This window comes from Rhinolophus sinicus, linkage group LG07 (assembly GCF_036562045.2).
Source record: "Rhinolophus sinicus isolate RSC01 linkage group LG07, ASM3656204v1, whole genome shotgun sequence".
Lineage (NCBI taxonomy): Eukaryota > Metazoa > Chordata > Mammalia > Chiroptera > Rhinolophidae > Rhinolophus > Rhinolophus sinicus.
This window is the reverse complement of record NC_133757.1, coordinates 452,939-475,616: the sequence shown is the minus strand read 5'-3', so window position 1 is coordinate 475,616 and position 22,678 is coordinate 452,939. Positions and strand designations below refer to the sequence as shown.

General features: G+C 57.1%; 1 protein-coding gene across 1 annotated transcript in view; it reads right to left on the bottom strand.

The window, feature by feature from the left end:
* CFAP46 (cilia and flagella associated protein 46) overlaps window positions 1-22,678 on the bottom strand; it is an 89,495-nt gene that overhangs the window by 9,905 nt on the left and 56,912 nt on the right. The window contains 15 exon segments of the mRNA XM_074338661.1: window positions 1,356-1,435; window positions 1,984-2,141; window positions 2,458-2,588; window positions 3,554-3,630; window positions 4,089-4,186; window positions 6,576-6,746; window positions 7,107-7,286; window positions 7,767-7,901; window positions 8,383-8,571; window positions 9,302-9,490; window positions 15,412-15,547; window positions 16,365-16,541; window positions 18,769-18,875; window positions 18,960-19,157; window positions 21,826-21,972. Coding sequence (XP_074194762.1) covers window positions 1,356-1,435; window positions 1,984-2,141; window positions 2,458-2,588; window positions 3,554-3,630; window positions 4,089-4,186; window positions 6,576-6,746; window positions 7,107-7,286; window positions 7,767-7,901; window positions 8,383-8,571; window positions 9,302-9,490; window positions 15,412-15,547; window positions 16,365-16,541; window positions 18,769-18,875; window positions 18,960-19,157; window positions 21,826-21,972 — 2,173 coding nt within the window.

Here is a 22,678-nt window from a genome sequence, read left to right as displayed (position 1 = left end):
CAGAAGGACACCAGCTAGGCCCGCAGAGGACCAGCCCCCCGTGCCTGCCATTGCTGAGGCCGTCTGCTGGGCTGCAGCGCCCCTTGCAGAGCAGGGGACCCAGGACAGGCGGGGCTCTCGTGGGAGAGACACTGATGGTCCTGAGCCCAGGTCACAGGAACGTCGGATCCCCCAGGGCTCTGAGGACCTATCTGGCTGAGGCATCCAGTTCCTGAGGCAGGTCCTGGGGTGCAATGGCTCCTCTAAGTAGGGAGCCGCTTTTCAAAGGGCGAGTAGCTGCACTGAGCCTCTCCCAGAGGAGAGCACAGAGGGGTCTGGGCTGCCCAAGAGGCCCCTCGAACGAGCCGTGTCCTGCCTGTCGGGGAGACCTGCTGTTTCTGACAGGCACGGTGGTCAGGGCCACCCCGCCCTGGGATCCTTGACCTGAGAAGTGGAAACCCGTGTGCCTGACACCGAGCGGCCTCCTTATCCTGACCCAGGGAGCTCTGAGGTCTCAGGTCACAGCAATGACCTTGGATAGTCCAGCCTGGCCTCTCCCTGGACTGCAAGCACGACTGGCCTTCCCAGCAGCTGCACACACTTCCGAAACCCTCACTTCAGCTCCACTGTTGGGCAGCTGGCAGGCAGCTCAGTACCGGAGGAAGTCAGAGCCTTGACAAAACCCCTACCCGTCCCCCTCTGTGCCACAATTCTTTGTGGGAGGAAGAAAAGTAGACGGATGCAATGCCTTTTTAAAAGAGCAGTTTATAAGATCAGGTGCCCGGTGAGACGGAACCCTCGCAGACACTGAGTGTCCCTCCCCCATAGTGGGGTTGGATGGTGTGGCCAGCACGTTTCAAATGGGTTTAAGCTCAGTGAGTGAGAAAAAGCATCTGTCCTGGAAGTGCAGACGGCCGTGAGGCCACAGACACCCAGGCTGGGCTGCCCTGAAGCTGCCCTCCCCGGCTCAGGTAACACAAGCACGTTTCGTTTTCTACTGAGGAAAGCAGCAGCCCGCGGACCTGGAAGGTCATGGAGCCTTCCTCCTGCCCTCACACCATCTGGGACGCACACACTCCGACGGTGACAGCCGACGCGACGTCGTAACACATGGCACGCGTGCTGCAGCCATGCGCACATGTGGGTGTCAGTGTACCTCAGAGGGTGGGCACTGGTCAGGGGCCGTACACAGAACCTTCTGGGCCCCCCTGCGAGACCCTTGGAGGGAGGCCCGCCTGCAGCTGCTGGGAGCATTTCTAGCCCATCTCCACTCTCACAGACAGGTGGGTGCGTCTCAACTCAACTGTCCATCATCAGCCACGGAGGCTCCTGAGGTCACTCGGGGCCTTGGTGGCCTCCGTGCGGCCGTCACTCACCCGGGGGCAGCGACAGCTTCCGTTCCTTGTCCCTGCTTTTTGGTTTCCCCAAATCCGCAACGATCGTGGGACTCTGCATTCTGGAAGCCAAGGCACATTCCGGTTTTAAAGCTCCATGGAAATCACACGTAGGAAGAACTGAAGAGCGTCGCCTTGGGCCTCCGGGAGTCTCCATGGCTCACTCTGGGGACGGCCTCACTGGGCAAACGGGTTGGGAGTACCTCTGACCTCTGACCTCTGACCTCTTGGCACATTTGGAAAGTACCATGTGTCCGACCTCGCTTTCCTACCAGAAACAAGTCAGCGGAGCTGGGCCCCTCTAGCTGCTCTCCCCTCTACCACACACTCGACAAGCGGGGACAAGAGGTGGGGGTGTTGCAACGGTCGGGGAACCAGGACTTCCAGAGAGGACAGAGTCAGGTGCTCTGGGGATGAAGGGGCCTTCGCACGTCCCCATTTAGTGTGGGGAGAAGCTCGTTAGCATATGGTGTCATGATGAGACTCGCTTCCAGGTGAACAGTATCTGAGGACAACAGCCCTGCCTCTCTGCCTCCCCCAGCCCGTCACTGCGCTGCTCTGGGATTCAGAGTTCCGGCCAAAGCGCTTCAGAAACAGGCAGGACAGGCACCTGGGCTCCCGGCAGCTGAGCAGGGGGAACAGCGGCCGCAGGTACTCCTCCAGGGCCTTCAGGGTGTCACTGAGCGTCTGCACAGAGAGCCTTTCCCTTTCAAGGCACCTGCCTCCCTGCTCCTGTCTCAGCCACAACAGCCTGTGATCGGAAGGTGTCTAAGGAGAGCCCACAAAACACACTGGTTAGGTGGAGCCGATGGGGCACAGGCCCGCGTGGAAAGGCCAGTCCTGGAAGCAGCCTGGTGGCTGGGGCCCAGCTCACGAGCACAGGAGGCCCCTGCCTGCGTGCCAGGGTCCCCCGGACCCCAGCAGACAGTGCTACTTGCTGGTCTCACCTGCCGACTCTGCTGAGAGGCCCCTGGGATCCCCAGCCCCCACCCCCAACCCCACCCCACTGCAGCTGGGCTGGGGTCCCAGTCCCCCGACAGGCTGGTGGCAGCCCTGACAGCTGGGCTTGGGGCCTGTGCCTCACCAGGCCTGGGGTCAAGGCCATGTCCTCTCTGTACACCTCAGCCTGGGTCTGTTCCCGGAACTCCTGGGCGCTGGCCAACAGGCAGGAGAAGGCAGCCGGGCTCACCGCCACCCGAGCCACCTTGCAGAAGCCTGTGGGGACAGAGCACTGCTGTCCTGCACACGGCTTAGCAGACCTGCCTTTCATGCGTGACCCTTGGGACTTACGCGAGAAAGCAAATGGTGGGCGCACTCTGCACGAGCCCCCCGCCTCCCCCAGGCTGCATGCCCACAAGGCCCTTCCTCTGAGTCACTGGTGTAACCACTACCAGGACCCTGCAGGCAGCTCCTGGAGTCTGACCTGTGCGGCCGGGGAGTGGCGGTACCTGCCACACCAGGCGACAGGATGGGCCAGGAGAGCAAGGATCCCCAAAGGTCAAGGAAAGAAAGGGAGACAGAAACTACATGTTTAAAATGCACCAGTGCTGCAGTGTGGACACTGCGAGGGGTGTCAGCTCCGCATGGCTGGGCCAGGCCTCGGCGACCCCAGGAGGGCCAGCCCCCCAGGGTCCGGTCCTCGGCCATGGACAGAGCTCCTGTTCACGCAGGACAACTTTCAGAAATGGCGCTGGTGCTTGGGGCTCAGGGAGATAGCCTGCGGGGTCCCGAAGAAGCAGCAGATGGACTCTACCATTCTAGAACCTTCCTTAGTTTCAAAAGAAACCAAGTAGAAGTAGGTGCCTGAGGCACAAAGAAGAAAGAAGGTGTTCCACTGGAGAGGAAATGCCAGAGAGGGCGAGAGGGCTGCTGTGCACAGTGTATGGTTTCCTGAGCAGCCCGTGTGACTACACAGGGACTGGTACAGTGTCACCGGCTGGCTGACGGCTGGGGCTCCCCCCAGTGAGGTACACGGCCAGACTTTGCTGAGCCTGTCCGATCCCAGGGAAACACATGCCTCTGGGCGTCATTTATGTGTCAGCTCCCCATCCTAGAGAGGTGCTGTTGGGGGAGATGGCATGTGGGTGGGGGCTGGGGTCGCCACACCCAGCGGAGGGACCTGTGTGTGTGTTGGCAGGGGCGTGCCAGCCCGGGCAGCAGTACTGCCCCGCAGAGCTTACCCCCCACCTGCAGCTCCTTCCCTTTGGCTGTACGGATGAGCCTGGGACTCTCGTAGGCAGCGCCGTACAGATGGGTCCTGTGGGAAGGATGCAGAGGGTCCCCAAAGACACGATCCTGAGAGCCACATACACGTCCAGTAGGAGCCCCTTCCCACAGGCGTGTTCACCGAGTCGCGACACAGAATTAAAACAGGCCCATCTGGGCACAGTCACCGGGTGAACCGTCTGCAGCCGCTGCCAGGGGCTGGGCAGGCCACCCGCTCTCCAGACAAGCCAGACAGTTTGGCCCCACATGAATGGTGACCTTTAGACCAGACACACGGGGCCACTCTGGGGATGGGAGGTGGCACCGTGCCCACCCCGCATCATTGCAGGCTGGGCATAATCGCCATGATCCCTGGGCCTCTTCTGAGAACGACGTGCTCCCCCCTCCACCAGCTAAGCTGGGAGGGAGCCTCCCGCCCCCCTCACTTCTGTGGCGTGGCCACCCCCATGCTGTGGGGGGACAGGCACAGGAATAGAAAGGAAGCCTCACCTGTCTGGTGAGTGATGCAGAAAGAGGATCCGGAAAGTGGGAGGAATCTCATTCAAGAGGTTAAAGTGTTGTTTAGTGACCTGGAGATTCTGCCAAGCCTGTGTGACAAACAGGGAATCAAAGTATGCTTGTAGGCTGTGGAGACAGGTCACCCGGAGGGGGCTTTTGAGCCAGTTGGTGGGACCCCAGCAAGACTCATGGCTACCACAAGGGGGCAGCAGGCACACGTGGGATTCACCGGCTCTGTACTCACATTTCACCGGCTCCCAGCTAATGTCAGAAACCTGATTTGGACCACCCCAAGCACAGACTCTGCCCTGTGCCTCCACACCACACATGTAGAGCCCACACCGCCAGAGGGTTCCAGCGCCTGCTCGCTCTGCACGCAGCCCCCCAGTGAGCTGACTGCTCAAAAACACGGCTCCTACTTTCGCTGAGCTTCGGGTTTGCAAAAGCTGGCCGGTGTCCACACTCACACCCAGCAGGGCGATCCGATGACACTTGTCCAAGAAGGGTAGACAGAGACAATGCAGTGCCAGTCACAGCCAGGCAGCTGGGAGCGTCTCCACAATGGGCCATGGCTGACCAGACAGGGACTCAGGGCACTGCCCCCGGGCCCGCCTCCCCACGGGGACCACGGCAGACTCTGTCTCCAGATCCATCCATGCTGGCATGCTCAGGGGCTGACCCCTCCTCTCTGCACAGCGTCCCACGACCTCTTTGTCCCCTGTGGGCAGTGGGCATCTGGCTAGGGGCCGTGACAGACCCTGAGCGCCTGCTGCCGGGACCACAGGAAGGTCCTGCAGACACAGGGGTGCAGTGACTGGGTTGAACACGCCCGTGCTCAGCTGCAGTGGCTTCTGCCCGACTGTCCGAGGGGACGGTGATCCCAGTGCACTGCCCGGACCAGAGCCCCAGCTCCCACCTTCTCAGCCCCACAGGGGACGTCCACCTGCTTCATCGTAGCCTCCGCTGAAGCCGCAGGCTGAAAGTGCGCATTTCTCATGTGGCACTTGCTCCTGGCCAGTTGTTCCTGCCGTCCTCTCCAGCTGCAGGGTTTCTGCTCCCTGCTCTCTAGTTCACTGTGAGCTCTTCATTCTGAGACTCTGATGGGACCGTCTTGCGAGGCCAGGCTCTCTGGCCGCCTCCTCCTAGGCGGGTCTTTGTTTCCCAGGCATCATGAGACCACAGCAGAGCTCACTGCCTTCTAGGAGCTTCCACACAAAGCCCACATGGTCCAGCGGTCAGCCTGGTGTGCCGGGCTACCTCCCTTTCCCGAGGTCTCTGCCAGGTCCAGGCCCAGCTGCTCCCTGAACCAGCCAGTGACCTGGGGTAGACAACGGGCAGTCGGTCGGCTGTCCAAGGCTTTCCACTCAGGATTTTTAGCTTGGCTGCTTCTCGATTCCCCAAGCTGATGCTGTCCCGTGAGGTCCTGCAGCTCTCCAGCTTTTCTGTGGCCTGTGGCCCCCACCCCCAGTGTAGCTGACCCTGAGTCTGTGACACAGTGCAGGTTTCCATGAGGACAGAACAGCAGCGGCGGGAGCAGTAACACCGTGACAGCGATGGCACCACCGACCAAGCCCCCAGTGCCTGGGTCCTATTCTCTGAACTGGATATATTTGGTCCCTCCAAATTCCTCAGTTGGGCACTGTGTTACCCCAGTAACAGGGGAGGAGAGGGAGGGCAGTGGCTGGCCCAGGTGTCCACTCATTTGCGAGAGTTAGGACTGCACGTCGGCTTACAGAGGTCACCACCTTGCTCTTCGCTCACTGTCTTCTTCAGTGACGCTGACTGGAGCGGCCCTTTATTCCGGCTTGTCACGCGGCCCCCAGTGGGCACAGACACATGTGGATGTCTTCCTCCAGCTGCAGCCCCTCCCCCAGGCTGGTAGCATCTTGCCCCGCTGCTCAAAGAAAGACTTTCCCTCATGGGGCTTAAGGCATCGGCTCTCAGCAGGGCAGCCCTGTTCCCATTGGCCATGTCTGCAGACTTGGCTGTCACCTCTGGGGAGGGGCTACCGGCCTTTGGTGGGTGGGGGCCAGAGATGCTGCTAAACACCCCGCAGTACACAGTACACCCTGGGTGAAGGGACCATGGAAGCAACTGTGAGGGAAAGGAGGGATGTGGCTGGACCGCCCGGAGTGCTTTAGTCTGCTCTCCGTGACTTACCAGCCTCACCGGAGTCCTGTTTCTTTAAATACCCCAACTCCCACCCGCCAGTCCCCGGGAAGGAAGAGGCGCAAGTGGCCACGGTGACCTGCACATGGTTCTCAGGATTCAGCTCTGCAGCTGACTGGGGCCAGAGTGCCAGCCTTACGACCACCCCAGGCATGGCCGCCCAGGCCCCCACAGTCACCCAGGAGGTGGCCCTCCTGGAGCCACACAGCCAGCAAGAGGCAGAGGCAGGATGTGGGCCCAGGCCACAGCCTCTGCTGAAGTCAGGCTCCCGGGCCGGGCCGCAGGTTTACAGGGTGTCACCTTAGTCACCTTGGATATGGCGGCCAGCCTCTGCTCCACGCGGGCAGACAGGCTGGTGGAAGTCCCCTCCTGGCACCTCAGCCTGTGCTGGAGCTGCAGCAGGGCCGCCAGCTGTGAGCTGCTGGTGTCTGCAGTGGCCGTGAGCAGAATGCCCCGCATCATGTCTGAGGCCGAGCAGCTCTGCAACAGATCGCAGAGGGCGCGGGGCTGCTCAGGCGGCCATGGGAGGAGCCCCTCGGATGCCCTGCTTCTTCCAGCTGCCCGTCTGGCTGTTCCCCCAAAACACACCCACTGCGGCAAATGCTGCTTCAGCTCTGAGCTCCCGACCCCAAGGCTCTTGAACCCACAGAACACCAGTAAGAGGAGCGGAGGCTCAGGGGACCTCACGCAGACAGACCGTCCCCACCATCATCCGGGGAGCACCGGCCTTCATGCAGAGGCCCCAGTCGCAGCCCAGCTGGTGGGGCCTCCAGCAGGAGGGAGCACTCTCCCCAAGGTGGCCCAGAGGGCCTCAGGAAGGTGCAGAGAGCCGAGCCATACCTGCGACAGCGCCAGGAACTGGCACGTGGCGGCCGGGTCCAGGGTGCCAACGCACTCCACCATCTCCAGGCTGGCAGCTGCCGCGATGTCCAGGAAGCCATTACCAAGGGCCACCTGCAGGCACTGCAATAGCACCTCAGATGCCTGGGCCAGGCACTGCTGGGCGAGGGCCAGCCTCCTCTGCGGGGGGGAGGGGCAAGGGGCTCAGGCAGGCTCCGCGGGAGGGGCGCATGCCGGGCAGGTGGGAGGGGCGCGGGGCAGGTGGGAGGGGCGCAGGGCAGGTGGGAGGGGCGCGAGGCAGGTGGGAGGGGCGCGGGGCAGGTGGGAGGGGCGCAGGGCAGGTGGGAGGGGCGCGAGGCAGGTGGGAGGGGCGCGGGGGCAGGTGGGAGGGGCGCGGGACAGGTGGGAGGAGCAGGAGGGGCGCGAGGCAGGTGGGAGGGGCGCAGGGCAGGTGGGAGGAGCAGGAGGGAGGGGCAGGTGGGAGGGGCGCGGGGCAGGTGGGAGGGGCGCGGGGGCAGGTGGGAGGGGCGCGGGGCAGGTGGGAGGAGCAGGAGGGGCGCGGGACAGGTGGGAGGAGCAGGAGGGGCGCGGGGCAGGTGGGAGGGGCGCGGGACAGGTGGGAGGAGCAGGAGGGGCGCGAGGCAGGTGGGAGGGGCGCACCTTCAGGTCCGAGCCTTTCTTGCTGTGCTCCTCCAGGGCTGCCCTGCAGGCCGCTGGGCTGCCATAGTGCTCCTCCCTGTCGCCCTCATCCTGGACGATCTCCAGACCCTTGAGGCTGCTCAGGTCAGCACCCGCCTAGGGACCACGTATCACCAGTCAGGGCATTCGTGGGGTGGACAACGCCTGCCCACCCGGAGTGCCTGTCGGAGTTTGTTGGCCGTGGGGCCCTGGGCCGAGAGCGGAGGCTGACAGGGGCCGCCGGGTGGGGAGCAGCTCTGGGCACACGAGCGGTGCTGTGCTCACTTTCCTTCAGTCCCTGGGCACTGGCCCCGAGGGAGTCAGGTGCCCGCCCCGGGGGGCTGGGGGACAAATGCACAAACCAACCCCGGGGGCCTGTGGCGGCCTGTCTGCAGGATGAGCCACCCTGAAGGGGTCCTTGCGGGTACCACGGGGAACCTGCCTGGGGGCAGAGGGCCCAGAACTGGGTTTGTGGGATCACAGCAGGGAGGGGCAGGAGGAAGCTGGGCTGAGAGGGAGCTGGGGCTGGACGGGCACATTTGGGACTTAGCGCATGTTTCCGAGATGCCCTGCCCCACAGACCAGAAGAGGAGTGTACCAAGAGGTTCTCCTCCCAGTAGAAGGATGGGTGCACAGGGTCTGTGTGTGTGGCCAGTAGGTGGAGGGCCTTCCCCGCCAGGCCCAGGAGCCGGGCACGGGTCTCCGCGCAGCCGTTGCACAGCGGCTGCAGGCTCCCCAGCTGTGCCAGCGCCGTGTGAGCCAGGGTCCGTTTCAGCATGAGCCATTCCTTCAGGAGCACAAACTGCTTTAGTTACCTGCTTCCACCTCAGAAGATGAGAGGCCCACCCTCCAGTACTCCGGGGTCCCAGCTCCAGAGCCCCGGCCATGGTGACATCCGGGCAGTCTGAGAAACACCCAGTGGGCGTTGGGGAGGGTCTCCAGGGCTTAGGTGTTGAGACGTCACTAAAGTTTGCTTATATAACCTTAAGTTGGGGCTCATGACACATGTGAGTCCATATGAAGTTCAATTGTAGGATTATCTTTGATCCGTTTATAGTTACGTCCAATTTGATTCATAATGAATGAAATCTAAGAAAATGTCTAAAATGGCAGAACATGTTTCCTTCAGAACAAATTATTTTGCAAGTTGAACTTATTTTTTTAACAGAATGTAATTCACCTTCTGGGCTTTCTCACAGGCTGACATCAGTCAGAGCAAACTCAGGACTTGGGGAGCAGGGCTGTCATGTGCTTGGCTATACCCCCAAAGCCACCCAGGTTTCACGAGCTAGGTAGGTCCCCTGAGATAAGGCCTTTCCTCAGCAGGGCCTGGAGGCCCCCAGCTGCCTGGACACCTCTCGGGGCTGCCGGGAACTCCAGCCCTCGCATTCCCACTGGTCAGCCTTCACATCAGGCGCACAGTGAGGGAGACCCCACACAGCATGAGAAGCGTGTGGGTGGGCGAGCTCCCCAGCTGGACTGTGGGGATTGGGCCCAGTTCTCATCCCAGATATTACCAAGCCGAGGGGTGTGTAGTCGCTCGTGCTCTGCAGGTAGGCGGCCAGCAGTTTGTCCGCGGAGCTCTGCTCTAACTGCCGCTTCAGGCTCTCCTGCCAGGTGAGCTGGAGCGTGTCCAGACACACCTCCACCAGGCTGAGTTTGACGTGTGCCAGCTTCCTCATCAGAGGCGTGTTGATGGTCTGCAACTGACATGTTTGGAATCCGCTTGGCTATTCTGATGTCTGAGTACACCCACAAAGCCGTCACAATGAAATAACCGACGTGTGCCTCATGCCCCGCGTCGCCTGCATCCCACCTCCCCAAACTTTCTCCTTCCCGGTTGATGGCTTAGAGACCTTCTGAAACTGTGGTTTGCGTTTTGTAGGTGGCACAGGTGGTCACGGGGTGTGCTGTCCAGCTCATTTTGCTCACATAATCAAGGTTTGCCCTCATGGTTGTGTGGGTGTCGTTCCCCTTGCTGCTGAGTACTGTCCATCGCACAGATGAACCGCAGCTGTTTTATCTGTTCCACTTGGGCCGTTGCAGGGACAATTCTGCCAACACCCCCCACAGATCTGTGTGTGGACAGGACTGGCATGGCTGCATGGTGGGGCAGGCCTGTGTGTGACTAAGAAACTGCCACTGTTCTCCAAAGGCTGTGCACTTCACACACCACCCGCAGTGCGAACCCCAGCCCCCCACGTCCCTGCCATCATTCAGTGGGGCCAGTCTTTTAGAGTCACCATGTCCAGAAGTGGTGGGGGTGGGGGGTTGGGGGGGAGTCATTATGGTTATAATTTGCAATTCCATGATTCACTATTGAAATCTGCCGTCTTTTCACAAAAATATTTACCATCCACCTATTTTCTTTAGAGAAATGTCTGTTCAAAGGTTTTGCCCAATTTTTATTGGGTTGCTTTCTTATTAACACGTTGCATATGGCGGGGTTTAAATCCCTCGTGAAGATTCTCGTGATCCGTACACAACGTGTTAAGTTTTTAGAGTTGTTTGTATATTCTGTATGTAAGAGCTTTGTCAGATAGATGATTTGCAGATATTTTCTCCCAGTCTGTGACTTGCCTTTCATTCTTGTAATAGTGTCTTTTGAAGAGCAGATGTCCAGTTTAATTTTTATGGATCATGCCTGTGGTGTCCTGAGTAAGAAATCTTTGCCCAGCCTCATGTTGCAAAGGTATTTTCTTCTAGAAGTTTTATAGTTTCAGCTCTCACATTCAGGTCTGTGGCAACTTTAAGTTAGGGTTTTTTTTGGGTCAGGGGTGAGGGGGTGGCCGTGAACTGAGTCTACTGTTTGGCTGTCCAGCTGTCCCAGCACCATTGTGTCACACACTAGCTTTTCTTCACTGAATGGCCTTTGCACCTTTGCTGAAAACCAGGTTTCTCTCTGTGTGTGTATGTGTGTGTGTGTGTGTGTGTGTGTGTGTGTGTCTACTCCTGGATTCTCTATTATGTTCCTTTGAGCTACACATATAATTTTACATTAAAATTGCACCCTCTTGATTCCTGTGGCTTGATATTAGGTTGGTGCAAAAGGAACTGCAGTTTTTGCCATTATGAATCTTTTAATCTACAATCACTTTTGCACCAACCTAATAATGAGTCTTAAAATCAGGTAACGTTGGCCCTCCGACTTAGTTTTTCTTTTTCCAAGTGGTGTCGGCTGTGTTAGGTGCTCTGCAATTCCACACGGATTTCAAAATGCTTTTGTCAGTTTCTATCAAAAAGCCTGCAGTTATCTTGATAAGGATTGCAGATAATTTAGGGGAGAAGTGACAGCTTAATAATATCAAGTCTTTCGATCCATGAACTTGATATAGCTTTCCATTTATTTACGTCTTTAATTTTTCTCAGCAAGGTTTCGTAGTCACTGCTCAGGGTACAAATTTTCACTTTTCGTCAAATATCATTTTTATACTGTCATAAATGGTAGTTTAAAATTTTTTAATATCTGATCACTCTTATAGAAATATGAAATTAATATTTGCACATTGTTCTTATATCCCACCACCTTACGAAGTCACATGTTACTACTGGTAACAAGTTTATTACTTTTTGTAGATTGCATAGGATTTTCTACACTAATGATGATGTTATCTGTGAACAAGAACAGTTTTACTTCTTCTTTTCCAATCTGGATGCTTTTAATAGAAAGATATATGTTTTTCTTTATGTCTTTCTCTTGCCTTATTGGATTGGCTAGAACACGAATACAATTCTGAATAAAGGTGGTGACAGGACACACCCCTGTCTAGTCTTTATCTCAGGGAACCGTTCAGTCTTTCACCATTAAGTATCATGTTAGCGCTAGTTTTTTTTCCAGAGATGCCCTTCATCAGGTTGAGGAAGTTCTCTTCCATTAACAGTTTGCTAAGTCTTCTTTTAAAAATCAGGAACGGGTACTGGATTCTATCAGTTGTTTTTCCTGCATCTACCGAGATGATCATACGGATTTTTTTTTTAATATGGTGAACCAAATTGATTGATGTTTGAATGTTGAACTATTCTTGGGATGACCCCACCTTGATGTTGATGTATTATCCTTTTTATATATGATTGGGTTTAATTTGCTAAAATTTTATTTGGAACTTTTGCATCAATGTTCATGAAGAACAATGGTCTGTAGTTTTTGTTTTGGTATCAGGGTAATACTAGCCTTGTACAGTTGTAATGTAATCCCACCTTTTAAATTTTCTGGAAGAGTTTGTGCAGAATTTTTTTTTTCTTTTTTCCTTAAATGATGGTAGGATTCACTAATAAAGCCACTGGGTCTGGCATTTTCTTCCAGAAAAGACTTTTCACTACAAATTCATTTTTTTCAACAGAGGGCTATTCAGGTTCTCTAGTTCTTTTTGTGTGATCTTTGGTAGTTTAGGTCTTCAAGGCATTTGTTCCATTTCACCTAAGTTGTCACGTACATCAGCATAAAATTGTCCCTGATATTCCCTTATTCTTCCTTTAATATGTGTAGCTCCTTCGGTGATGTCACATCTCATTTCTGATATTGGTTACTTATGTCCCTCACCCTCTTTTTTCCTGGTCATCTGCATAGAAGTTTATCAATTTATTTATTTTTTCAAAGAACCATCTTTTGGCTTTGTTGATTTTCTCTTTCATTTTTCTGTTTTCTATTTCACTGCTTCCACTCTGATCTTCAATTTCTTTTCTTCTACTTGAGTTTAATTTGCTCTTTTTTCTACTTTCTTAAGGAGGAGGCTGAAGTCAATGATTTGGGATCCTTTTCTTTTCTTATACAGGTACTAGCGCTATGACTTTCCCCCTAAGTGCTGCCTCAGAGACATCTCAGAACCTCTGATGTGCTTTTTTTCCTTCCATTCAAAAATACTTTCCCTTTTGATTACTTCTCTGGACCATAGTTATTTTGAGATACATGCTATTTTCTTCCCAATTATTCGGGCATTTCTCCCATAGCTTTCTTTTTGTTTTCTTTTTTTCTTTTTTTTAATGGAGGTAAAATTGATATAACATGAAATTAGCCATTTTAAAGCGTACAATTCACCGGTACTTGGCGAGTGCACATCACCCCTGTCTACTTCCCAAAGGGACCCACACCCACTCGATGGCCCCGTGCCCACCCCCAATCCCACCCGCATGACCGCAGATTGCTTTCTGTCTCTGTGGATGGCGCTTTCTAGCCTCCGCTTTTTTATTTCGACTTCAGTTCCACTGTGGTCTCAGGACACACCTTATGTGACTTAAGTCCCTTCACATTTATTGAGACTCATTTTACGTTTGTGGTCCAGACGTGGTATATCATGGAAAATGTTCCACATGCTGCTGTGGGAAACGTTTCATCACCTGTTAGGTCAAACAGGTGGGTATGTTCTCATCTTTCTTATTTTCTGTCTACTCGCTAATATGTGAGCGAGGGGTATTAAAATCTCTGACTATTAATTGTAGATTTGTCTACTTCTGCATTGCAATGGTATCAGTTTTGCTTCATTTATTTTGAAAGTCTATTATTAGGTACAATGTTTAGAGTATTGTGGCCATTTGGTGAGTTGCTCCCTTTACACTGTGAAGTGGATTCTGCATCTCCCGTCATGTTCTTGCTCTGAAATCTGCTTTGCCTGATGTTAATGTGACCACGGCAGCTTTCCCTTGTTGAGCGTCAGCCTGGTGCGCCCTTTTCCAACCTCTCAGTTCTAGCTTATTTATGTCTTTCTATTTCAAGTGGCTGTCTTGTAGGCAGCATGTAGCTGGGTCTGACAATGTCTTTTAATTGGGCAGTCAGGCCATTTCGATTTTGTGTGATTATTAATAGGATTAGGTTTCAGGTTCCATCCTGCTGTCTGCTATCTATTTGTCCCATCTGTTCTTTATTCTCTTTCCCCTTTTTCTGCTTTCTGTGGAACAAATGAACAATTTTTATGATTTCCTTTTATCTCCGTTCTTGAATTATTAGGCACACCCCTTTGTTCTGTCATTTTGTGGTCGCTTCAGGGTTTATGGTACGTCACACCACTTCACACGGAGCATGAAAATATTTTGTGCTACTGTTGTCTGTCGTCATATACTTCGTTTTCACATGTTAGCCCTATGAGACACTTATTTTTGTTTAAAGCACCAATTTTCTTTCAAAGAGACTTAAATAATGAGAGCTCTTCTAAGTCTTCCCAGGTGGTTTACTTTTTCGATGCTCTGGGATCATTTGAGTGACGTCCCCGTCCGGTACCGCTCTCACCCCATGTCTTGGCAGGGGCTGTAAGCCTCCTGCACTGAGTCTGCTAAACACACCTTCTTTCAGCGTGTGAGCATTTGGGGGGAATCTTCACCCCACCTTCATTCTGGGGAGAGATTTTTGCTGGGTGTAGAGTTCTAGATGGACAAGTCTCTCAGTGGCTTTTTGGATGCGGCTTCACTTCGTCCTTATTGCTCTGTACACGTTGTCTGATTAAGAACTTTTAGTCACGTCACTGCTTTTAAACAGTTTGGTTATGACGTGTCCTGGTCTAGTTTTCTTCCCAGTCACACTCGTGTGCTTGGGGCTCACTGAGCGTCTTGGATCTGTCAGTGGATGGCTACAGTTATTAAATCTGGAAAATTTTCAGCCATTATTCCTTCAAATGTTTTTCTGTGAACCGCTGTTTGCCCTTGCTTTCTGGGTCCCCGATCACACCTACGTTCATGCACTTGAAATTGCTCGTCTCACCGACACTCTGTTAATTTCAATTTCTGTTCCCTTTGTTCTTTCTTTCATTTTTAATAGTTCCAATTGCTATGTCTTCACGTTCTCCAATTTTCTACAATCTCTGCCATTTATCCTATCCGTGTATTCCTCTCACACACTGATTTCTACCCTTAAAAGTTCAGTTTTGGTCTTCTCTTTGTATCTTTGTGTACTTCGCTATCTGAACATGTGGAATGCAGTTGCAATAACGGCTGTAATGTCCCGACTTCCAATTCAGCTCTGGGTTGGTTCTGAGTGGCTGATTACTCTCCTTATTCTGAGTTACCTGCTCCTGCATTTTCACATACTGATCATTTCTGATTGGCTGCGAGATGCGGTACATTTCATCTTGTTGGGTGCTGGGGCTCTTTACGTTCCTATTAAGTTTCCGAGCTTTGTTCTGAGACAGTTATTTGGAAACAGTGGGACTTTTCAGGGGCGTGAGCAGTGCCCATCCAGGGCTAACTACTCCCGCTCTGTCTGTGCCCAGTGCCCAGGCCACGAGATGGGGACAGGCGCGGTCGTGGCCCTGCTTCTTGTCATCCTTCCCCGGATGCCTCCCAGCCTCAGGCAGTGTCCTCCCAGGAACACGCTGCCCAGTCCCCAGGCAGGCACTGCGGGTCCCCCGAGCACATCTGCAGCTTTCCTTCCCCTAGCACACCTGCTGGCCCTCTGTCCTGCCAAGTGCAGCCGCCTCGCTCTCCCCGGGTCCCCAGCCGCATCCCCTCAACTCAGGCAGTCGCCAGCCTCACCTGGGTCCCCCCTCCATGTGGCCGCAGGAAGTGTGGACAGAGTGGGCCACCTCTGCTCACAGGTGGCTGCCCACCTTTGCTGACCACATGGCTTGGTGCCCTTTTTGCTCTTTCAGATGGGAGGAGGGAATGAGCAGAGTGTGCCCCAGGGTCCAGGCCACGCACTTACATCATGGAAGGACAGGAAGCCCTGGACGCTGTGGAACAGCTCTTCCACCTCGGCCACGGCTCTCTGGGCCAGGCTGCAGGCCGCCAGGTGACATGCCGTCCTGTGCTCCTGGTCCGGCTCACTCCGGGCACAAAGCCTTCATGGGACCAAGGGCAGAGTCACTACAACAGGTCAACGCATCAGTCATCAGTGCTAACAAGACGTGCAGTCTCTGTGTGACCACACTGTGTCACCAGCACACGCACAGAGCGCCTCAGCAAGCACGCATGCTGCACTGTCTTCATAAACACTGAGCCTGGCCTCACAGGCATGCGAGCAGCTGACGCCACACGTCCCCACCCTCCTGTGGGGGTGCTTCTCTGCGTCTCCAAGTCCTCACTGGCCACACACCATTCCACCTCCACCACATGACCGAGGTTACATTTCCTAAGTGCCCACATCGCTTTCCCTCATGACGGCTGGTTTTAACACCTTACATGTGATTGGCTTGTTGTGCTTTGAAATGCTGTGTGTCACCAGGCACGTGTGGCCCAGGGTGGGGTGCGGCAGGGGTGAGGCTTTGCCCGTCTCTCTGTGGGGATTGTGGCCAGTGCTGTGTCTGGGGTGGGGTCATGGAGCTGAGCAGGTGGGACACTGAGGCAGCAGGACAGAAGAGAGGACACTCATGACAGACTGCATTTGAGGGACACCACAGGGGCTTCACACCCCCAATGTGCTGTCCCCAAGGGAAGTGCAGGTGGCCACAGGACCGGGGCCAGGAAGAGGTGTTTGGGGCCCAGTAGGGGCCGAGGGAAGGAAAGGTGGCCTGTGGGGAAGTGGCGGGGGGTGGGAGCTGAGGGGGAAGGGCCTGGCTGACCCGGCACGGGTACCGTGCTATCACAGAGCACGGAGCGCCGGTCCCCAGCAGGGACAGCCAGACAGTCACATGTGCGTCTGGAGCGAGGCCCACTCACCTCTTGATATTTGCACGTTCCAGTTTTATAGCCGCACAATTCTCTTTGTAGCCACAGCTGATAAACTTTCTCTCAATTCCCACCAAGCGGTCATCCATGTCGTCCAGCAGGGCCTGGCAACAGGAAGCTTCCCCAGCAGCAGACGCCCGGGCCACCTGGATCCGGAGGCTCACACACCTGCCATGCGGGGGCTCCACTTTAGATTCCGCCAAACACACGACATGATGTGACAAGGCCAGAAACTCGAGGACGACATCAACCGTCCACGCGGTACCCACAGTGCCTCTCGCTTCCATGCCGGCAGGGACTCCTACAGGGGTGTTTCTCGAAAGCCAACACCCCCACCAGCCACATTGTCCAATCACAACAGGACATTAAAAAGCAGCCCCCACCCCAGGTGTTGATCCGTTTGTAAGTTCTCGACCACTCTCCCAAACGACTGGGGGCAGGAAAGAGCCCCATGGGAACGGCCGTCCGTCCCGTGTCAGACAGGGAGCTGCCCTGGTGCTCAGAGGTGCCGCTGGCAGCAGAGGCAGTGGGAGGTGTGGACGAAGTGACGAACGCGGAGGTGGGAACAGAACGGCACCGACAGCCCCTCAGCAGCACTAAAAGGAGCACAGGACAAGGAAGCGGCGGAAACAAATCCAAAATGAGCCAGACCCCGTTGCTTCGGCCCATAAACCACAAGCTGCTTCTTGGAAAAGGTCAACGGATGGGGATCTGGTTTCGAGGAGGAGAGATGGCAGAGACATAACAACGAGGGGACAGACCTCAGACACAGCCTCTGTAAAAGCTACAAGAACCAGGCGGGGAGCGTTTGTACTGACACAGCCAAAAGCCCCGAGGAAAGTTTTCTAGAGAACACAAATTGCCAGACAGATCGCTAAAAAAAAGGCAGAAAATCTGAAAGACTAACAACCATGGGAGAACTATTGCTGCTCCTTAAAGTCCTGCCCAGATGGCGGGGGGAGCCTGGTGCCGCCCCGGGGATGGACCTGTGTGTGGGGGGAGCCTGGTGCCGCCCCAGGGATGGACCTGTGTGTGGGGGGAGCCTGGTGCCGCCCCGGGGATGGACCTGTGTGGCGGGGGAGCCTGGTGCCGCCCCAGGGATGGACCTGTGTGTGGGGGGAGCCTGGTGCCCCCCCGGGGATGGACCAGTGTGGGGGGGGGCCTGGTGCCGCCCCGGGGATGGACCTGTGTGGGGGGGAGCCTGGTGCCGCCCCAGGGATGGACCTGTGTGTGGGGGGAGCCTGGTGCCGCCCCGGGGATGGACCTGTGTGGGGGAGCCTGGTGCCGCCCAGGATGGACCTGTGTGGGGGAGCCTGGTGCCGCCCGGGATGGACCTGTGTGGGGGAGCCTGGTGCCGCCCCAGGGATGGACCTGTGTGGGGGGAGCCTGGTGCCGCCCAGGATGGACCTGTGTGTGGGGGGAGCCTGGTGCCGCCGGGATGGACCTGTGGGGGAGCCTGGTGCCGCGGGATGGACCTGTGTGGGGGAGCCTGGTGCCGCCCAGGGATGGACCTGTGTGGGGAGCCTGGTGCCGCCCGGGGATGGACCTGTGGGGGAGCCTGGTGCCGCCCGGGATGGACCTGTGGGGGAGCCTGGTGCCGCCCGGGATGGACCTGTGGGGGAGCCTGGTGCCGCCCGGGATGGACCTGTGTGTGGGGGAGCCTGGTGCCGCCCCGGGGATGGACCTGTGTGGGGGGAGAGCCTGGTGCCGCCCCGGGGATGAACCTGTGTGTGGGGGGGAGCCTGGTGCCGCCCCGGGGATGAACCTGTGTGTGGGGGGGAGCCTGGTGCCGCCCCGGGGATGGACCTGTGTGGGGGGGGAGCCTGGTGCCGCCCCGGGGATGAACCTGTGTGTGGGGGGGAGCCTGGTGCCGCCCCGGGGATGGACCTGTGAGAAAGCAGCCAGGCAGAGGAGCAGGAGACATCCAAGCACTTGACCCAACGCTGCCCTGGCACAGGGTGAGAGGACGAGAGGAGGGCACCCCCCCCAACAGCCTGCTCACCTGCCTGGTGGTACCTGTCCCCTCAACCAGAGAGGGGCCCAGGGGAAACCCACGCCCTGCCCTGCTCCGTGGGAAATGAGGGCCGTTCCCTGAGAACTGAGGGGCATGACAGGCCACCTGCGTCCCAGTCCCAAAAAGGCGCAATCAAAAGGAGGAGACACTGCCTGCAGGACCCCCCGCCCGACATGAGGCTCTTGTGACCTCCCCGAAGCCACCTTCACAAGTGGCCGTGACAGACTCTGCTTCTCAGAGAAGGTCTGAAGGACGCCCAGGACATTGGCGTTTTCTGCAGCTGGGAGAAGGGTGTGGCCATACGGCCCTCGTGACGAGAGTCTCTGACAGACAAAAACACCCTGGCTCTCATGGTAATTAAGTTTTTCTTACAAAAATCACCTGGCTTCTAGATCCGTGGCCATGAATTCCAATACGGGTGCTCGGTTCGGTCTTTCTTTCTTGAGAACTGTGAAGGCCTCGATGAGTTTTTCAAAGAGCTGGCAGACCTGAGAATGGCCGCACTAATGTGAGCGGGGCCCCAGCCCGCAGGCCCCTCTCCCAGCCGGGCACGCGGCCTCGTCCATCCTCACCGCTTCTCTCCCCTCGCTTTCCGTGGACAAGAGGGCATCTCCGAGAGTCAGCATGGAGCTGTACCAAAACTCCTCACCACCCCCCAGGCGCTGGGCCCGCTCCACCAGCTTCTTGGCTTGTCCGTAGTTCTTCTCCTTGTTGGCCAACTGTGCGAGAAGGTGCAGGCACCTGGCTTCTGCACAAGGATCGTCAAGCGCCTAAAAAAGATGTACGTGTATGGAGGCAGGACGGGGTGGGGCAGACTGAGCGAGAGCCAGAGAGGCAGAGACGGGAAGAGACAGAGACGGGGAGACAGACACGGGGAGAGACAGAGACAGGGAGACAGACACGGGGAGACAGACACGGGGAGAGACAGAGACGGGGAGACAGAGATGGGGAGAGACAGAGACGGGGAGACAGAGATGGGGAGAGACAGAGACGGGGAGGCAGACACGGGGAGAGACAGAGACGGGGAGGCAGACACGGGGAGAGACAGAGACGGGGAGACAGACACGGGGAGACAGAAACGGGGAGAGATGGAGACAGAGACAGAGATGGGGAGAGACAGAGACGGGGAGACAGAGATGGGGAGAGACAGAGACGGGGAGGCAGACACGGGGAGAGACAGAGACGGGGAGGCAGACACGGGGAGAGATGGAGACAGAGACAGAGATGGGGAGAGACAGAGACGGGGAGACAGACACGGGGAGAGACAGAAACGGGGAGACAGAGATGGGGAGAGACAGAGACGGGAAGACAGACACGGGGAGAGATGGAGACAGAGGCAGAGAGACAGACACGGGGAGACAGAGATGGGGAGAGACAGAGACGGGGAGACAGAGATGGGGAGAGACAGAGACGGGGAGGCAGACACGGGGAGAGATGGAGACAGAGACAGAGATGGGGAGAGACAGAGACGGGGAGACAGACACGGGGAGACAGACACGGGGAGACCGAGATGGGGAGAGACAGAGACGGGGAGACAGACACGGGGAGAGACAGAAACAGGGAGACAGAGATGGGGAGAGACAGAGACGGGGAGACAGACACGGGGAGAGATGGAGACAGAGGCAGAGAGACAGAGATAGGGAGAGACAAAGACAGAAAGACAGTGACTGTGGCAGCTCCAGGCACAGGCCTTGCCACACCCATGTCCATACCCCGGGCTCATCTCTGACATGAAGAGGTCTCCACATTTGCCCCCAGGCCACAGGGTGGGCTTGAGGCCTGTGTGTGAGAACTGACCTTCAGGGCTCTGGACAGTGGGAAGGGCCCTGGGAAGCCCCTTCCCTTCGGCAGTAGGCTCCAGCACTGGCCTGCCCTCCTGGGCCACGTCAGCCCTGGGCTGGGAGCCTCTGCCTGGACGCTGGTCCAGGGCAAAGGGGCAGGTCTGGGTGAACAGACCAAGCGTCCGTATCTACGAGGCTTTGTGTGTCCTCGCCGGTCAGGGCTGCCTCCGTCCCCCATTCACTGCACACGGTGAGAGGAGGCCTGGGGGTGGCAGGGGGCAGTGGGGACATCACTGGCCTCTGGACTGAGCCCAGCAGGAGCACTTGCAGGAAGAGGAGGAGTCTAGGGCGGCTGAGTCCAGAGGGAGTGGCCAGCATGCAGCCCAAAGAGGCTGAAGTGGGGGGCCTGGTGGGCTCGTCCCAAGAGCCAAGGCCCTAGGAAGGCCAATGCGTGCAGGTTTGGGTGTAGCTGCTGTGCAACAGTAGCCAGAGCAGGGAGAACGGAGGTGGGCATGAGGGCTGGGCCCCTTCCAGGACCGTGGGACAGCACTGGAAGCTGGCGGATGGAGCCGGAGGGACAGGCTGACGGCTGGGTTGCCGGGGGAGCAGTGTGTGGGTACAGGTAGCCTCTTCCCCAGGAAGAGAGGGACAGTCCCTGCAGACACCCAGGGAAGACATCCCCAGCCAAGAGGTCACCTGGGGCTGAGTGCTGTGACCTCAGGGAAGAACCAAGAGGAGGGCGGAGATGGAGACTCGAGAATGTGCGGTGGGTGGGTAGGTGAGGGGAAGATGCTGAGACACCTGTACACACCTGTCCCCACTGTCTGAGACGACATTGGAACCCCCAAAGCTGTGATGGGGCCACTGAGTTTTTATACCCATTTATTAGGAAACTTTCTCTCTCTGGGGTTCTTCAAAACAATTGACAACCTGTCTGGTCTGTAGCTTTGCCTCACCCCCAGGGAAAATAGGTCTGAATGCTGGACAAAGCGAACCACCTATCTGTGGGCCCTGGAGCGCAGCTGAGCGGGCAGGAACCGGAGCTGCCATCCTTGGGAGGGGGACGCACATATGGGGGCTCCACTCTGTCCTGGATTTTTCCCAAGGGCATCCATCCTCGTGGGGGAGATGGCCCAGGAGGAAAACAACAGTCCAACCAGGGAGAGGAAGCTGGAGCTTGGGCCCCTGGAAAGTGCAGTACCGGGGGGCAGGGGGCATCCCAAAGACCTGTGCTCCAGGGCAGAGCAGGCTTGAGAGGTCGGCAGCTGGAATGCTAGCTAGTCGGGGGCTGGGTGAACCCCAGGCTGCCATCGAGACCCCAGAGACCACAGATACCGCAAGGCCCACTGAAGTGTCAGAACATGTCACGGGTCAGGGGGACTGGGGCACCGTCTGCCCCTGGAGGAAGAAGCCCCAGGCCTCTCCAGGGTCTTACCCACACACAGCCCCTGGGAGGCCTGCTGGGAGCCTGGCAGCTCTGTCAGTGAGTGCAGGACAGTGGGAACGCATGACAAAGGACATGGGAGCTGTCATGGACAGCGGGCTCTGTGAAAGAACAAATATGGTTCTAGGACTGAACGCCCAAAGCTGCCCAGGACAGACAGAGCCGCTCCAGACGCAGGCAGGCTCCGCTGGCCCTGGCAGGTGTGGCCCTTACCTGGAAGGCCTGGCACGCCTCTGACAGGAGCAGCCTCGCTGGCTGGTACTGGTCCATGTCCAGCAGCACTTCTGCTTTGAGGGTCCACAGTTGGGGAAAGGACGTGCCGGCCAGGCCTCTCCCAGTCTCTTGGTTTATCTTCAAAACCTGTAGGGCAGCACAGGGCCACACACCTGACGCCTGCGCCAGGGCAGCTCCACCCCGGCCAAGTGCTGTGGTGCGAGGCTCCCCCTGGGTCACGTCTACACCGAGTGGCCCAGCCTAGCTTTCCTCCTGTGACACCTGTCTCTTCTCACCAACCAAGCCCACCAGTGGCTGTGCCAGGTGCTTCCTGGGCCGCCCTCCTCCCCACCCCTTGCTCCCAGCTCCAGGCCCCTCTCCTGGACCAGGCAGTGCCCCTCCAGTGGGCAGGGGACAGGTCAGACCTCTTGCACTTCAGCAAGATGCACAATGGCCCCTGGGCAGTCCTGGGTGCGTCGTACACTGAGCCTTCCTGCAGGGGGCGCCTGCACATCCAGACCCTGGCTGGAATCGTGCTCACTGTGGGGCTCTGCCGTGGGGACAAGCGCTCTCTGGCTGCAGAGCCTGGCGGGTGGGGAGCCCACCAAGTGGAGCAGAGAGCTGGACAGTGGCCAGACCTACAGCATGCTCTCTGGTTGCGAGGGCCTCTCCTTCCCGGCCACATGATCTGCCTTCTGGAACCCTACTGTGCCCTCAGCCTGTCTTCTCTGAATCACTGAGCAGGCCCCTGGCAGGCCCTTTCTAGGGTGGTCTGTGGTCTGGTCTTCCCAGGGACTTCCAGAGCCCTGAATTCAGGGCCTCGACCAGTGCCTGGATTTCCCAGGAAACCTGA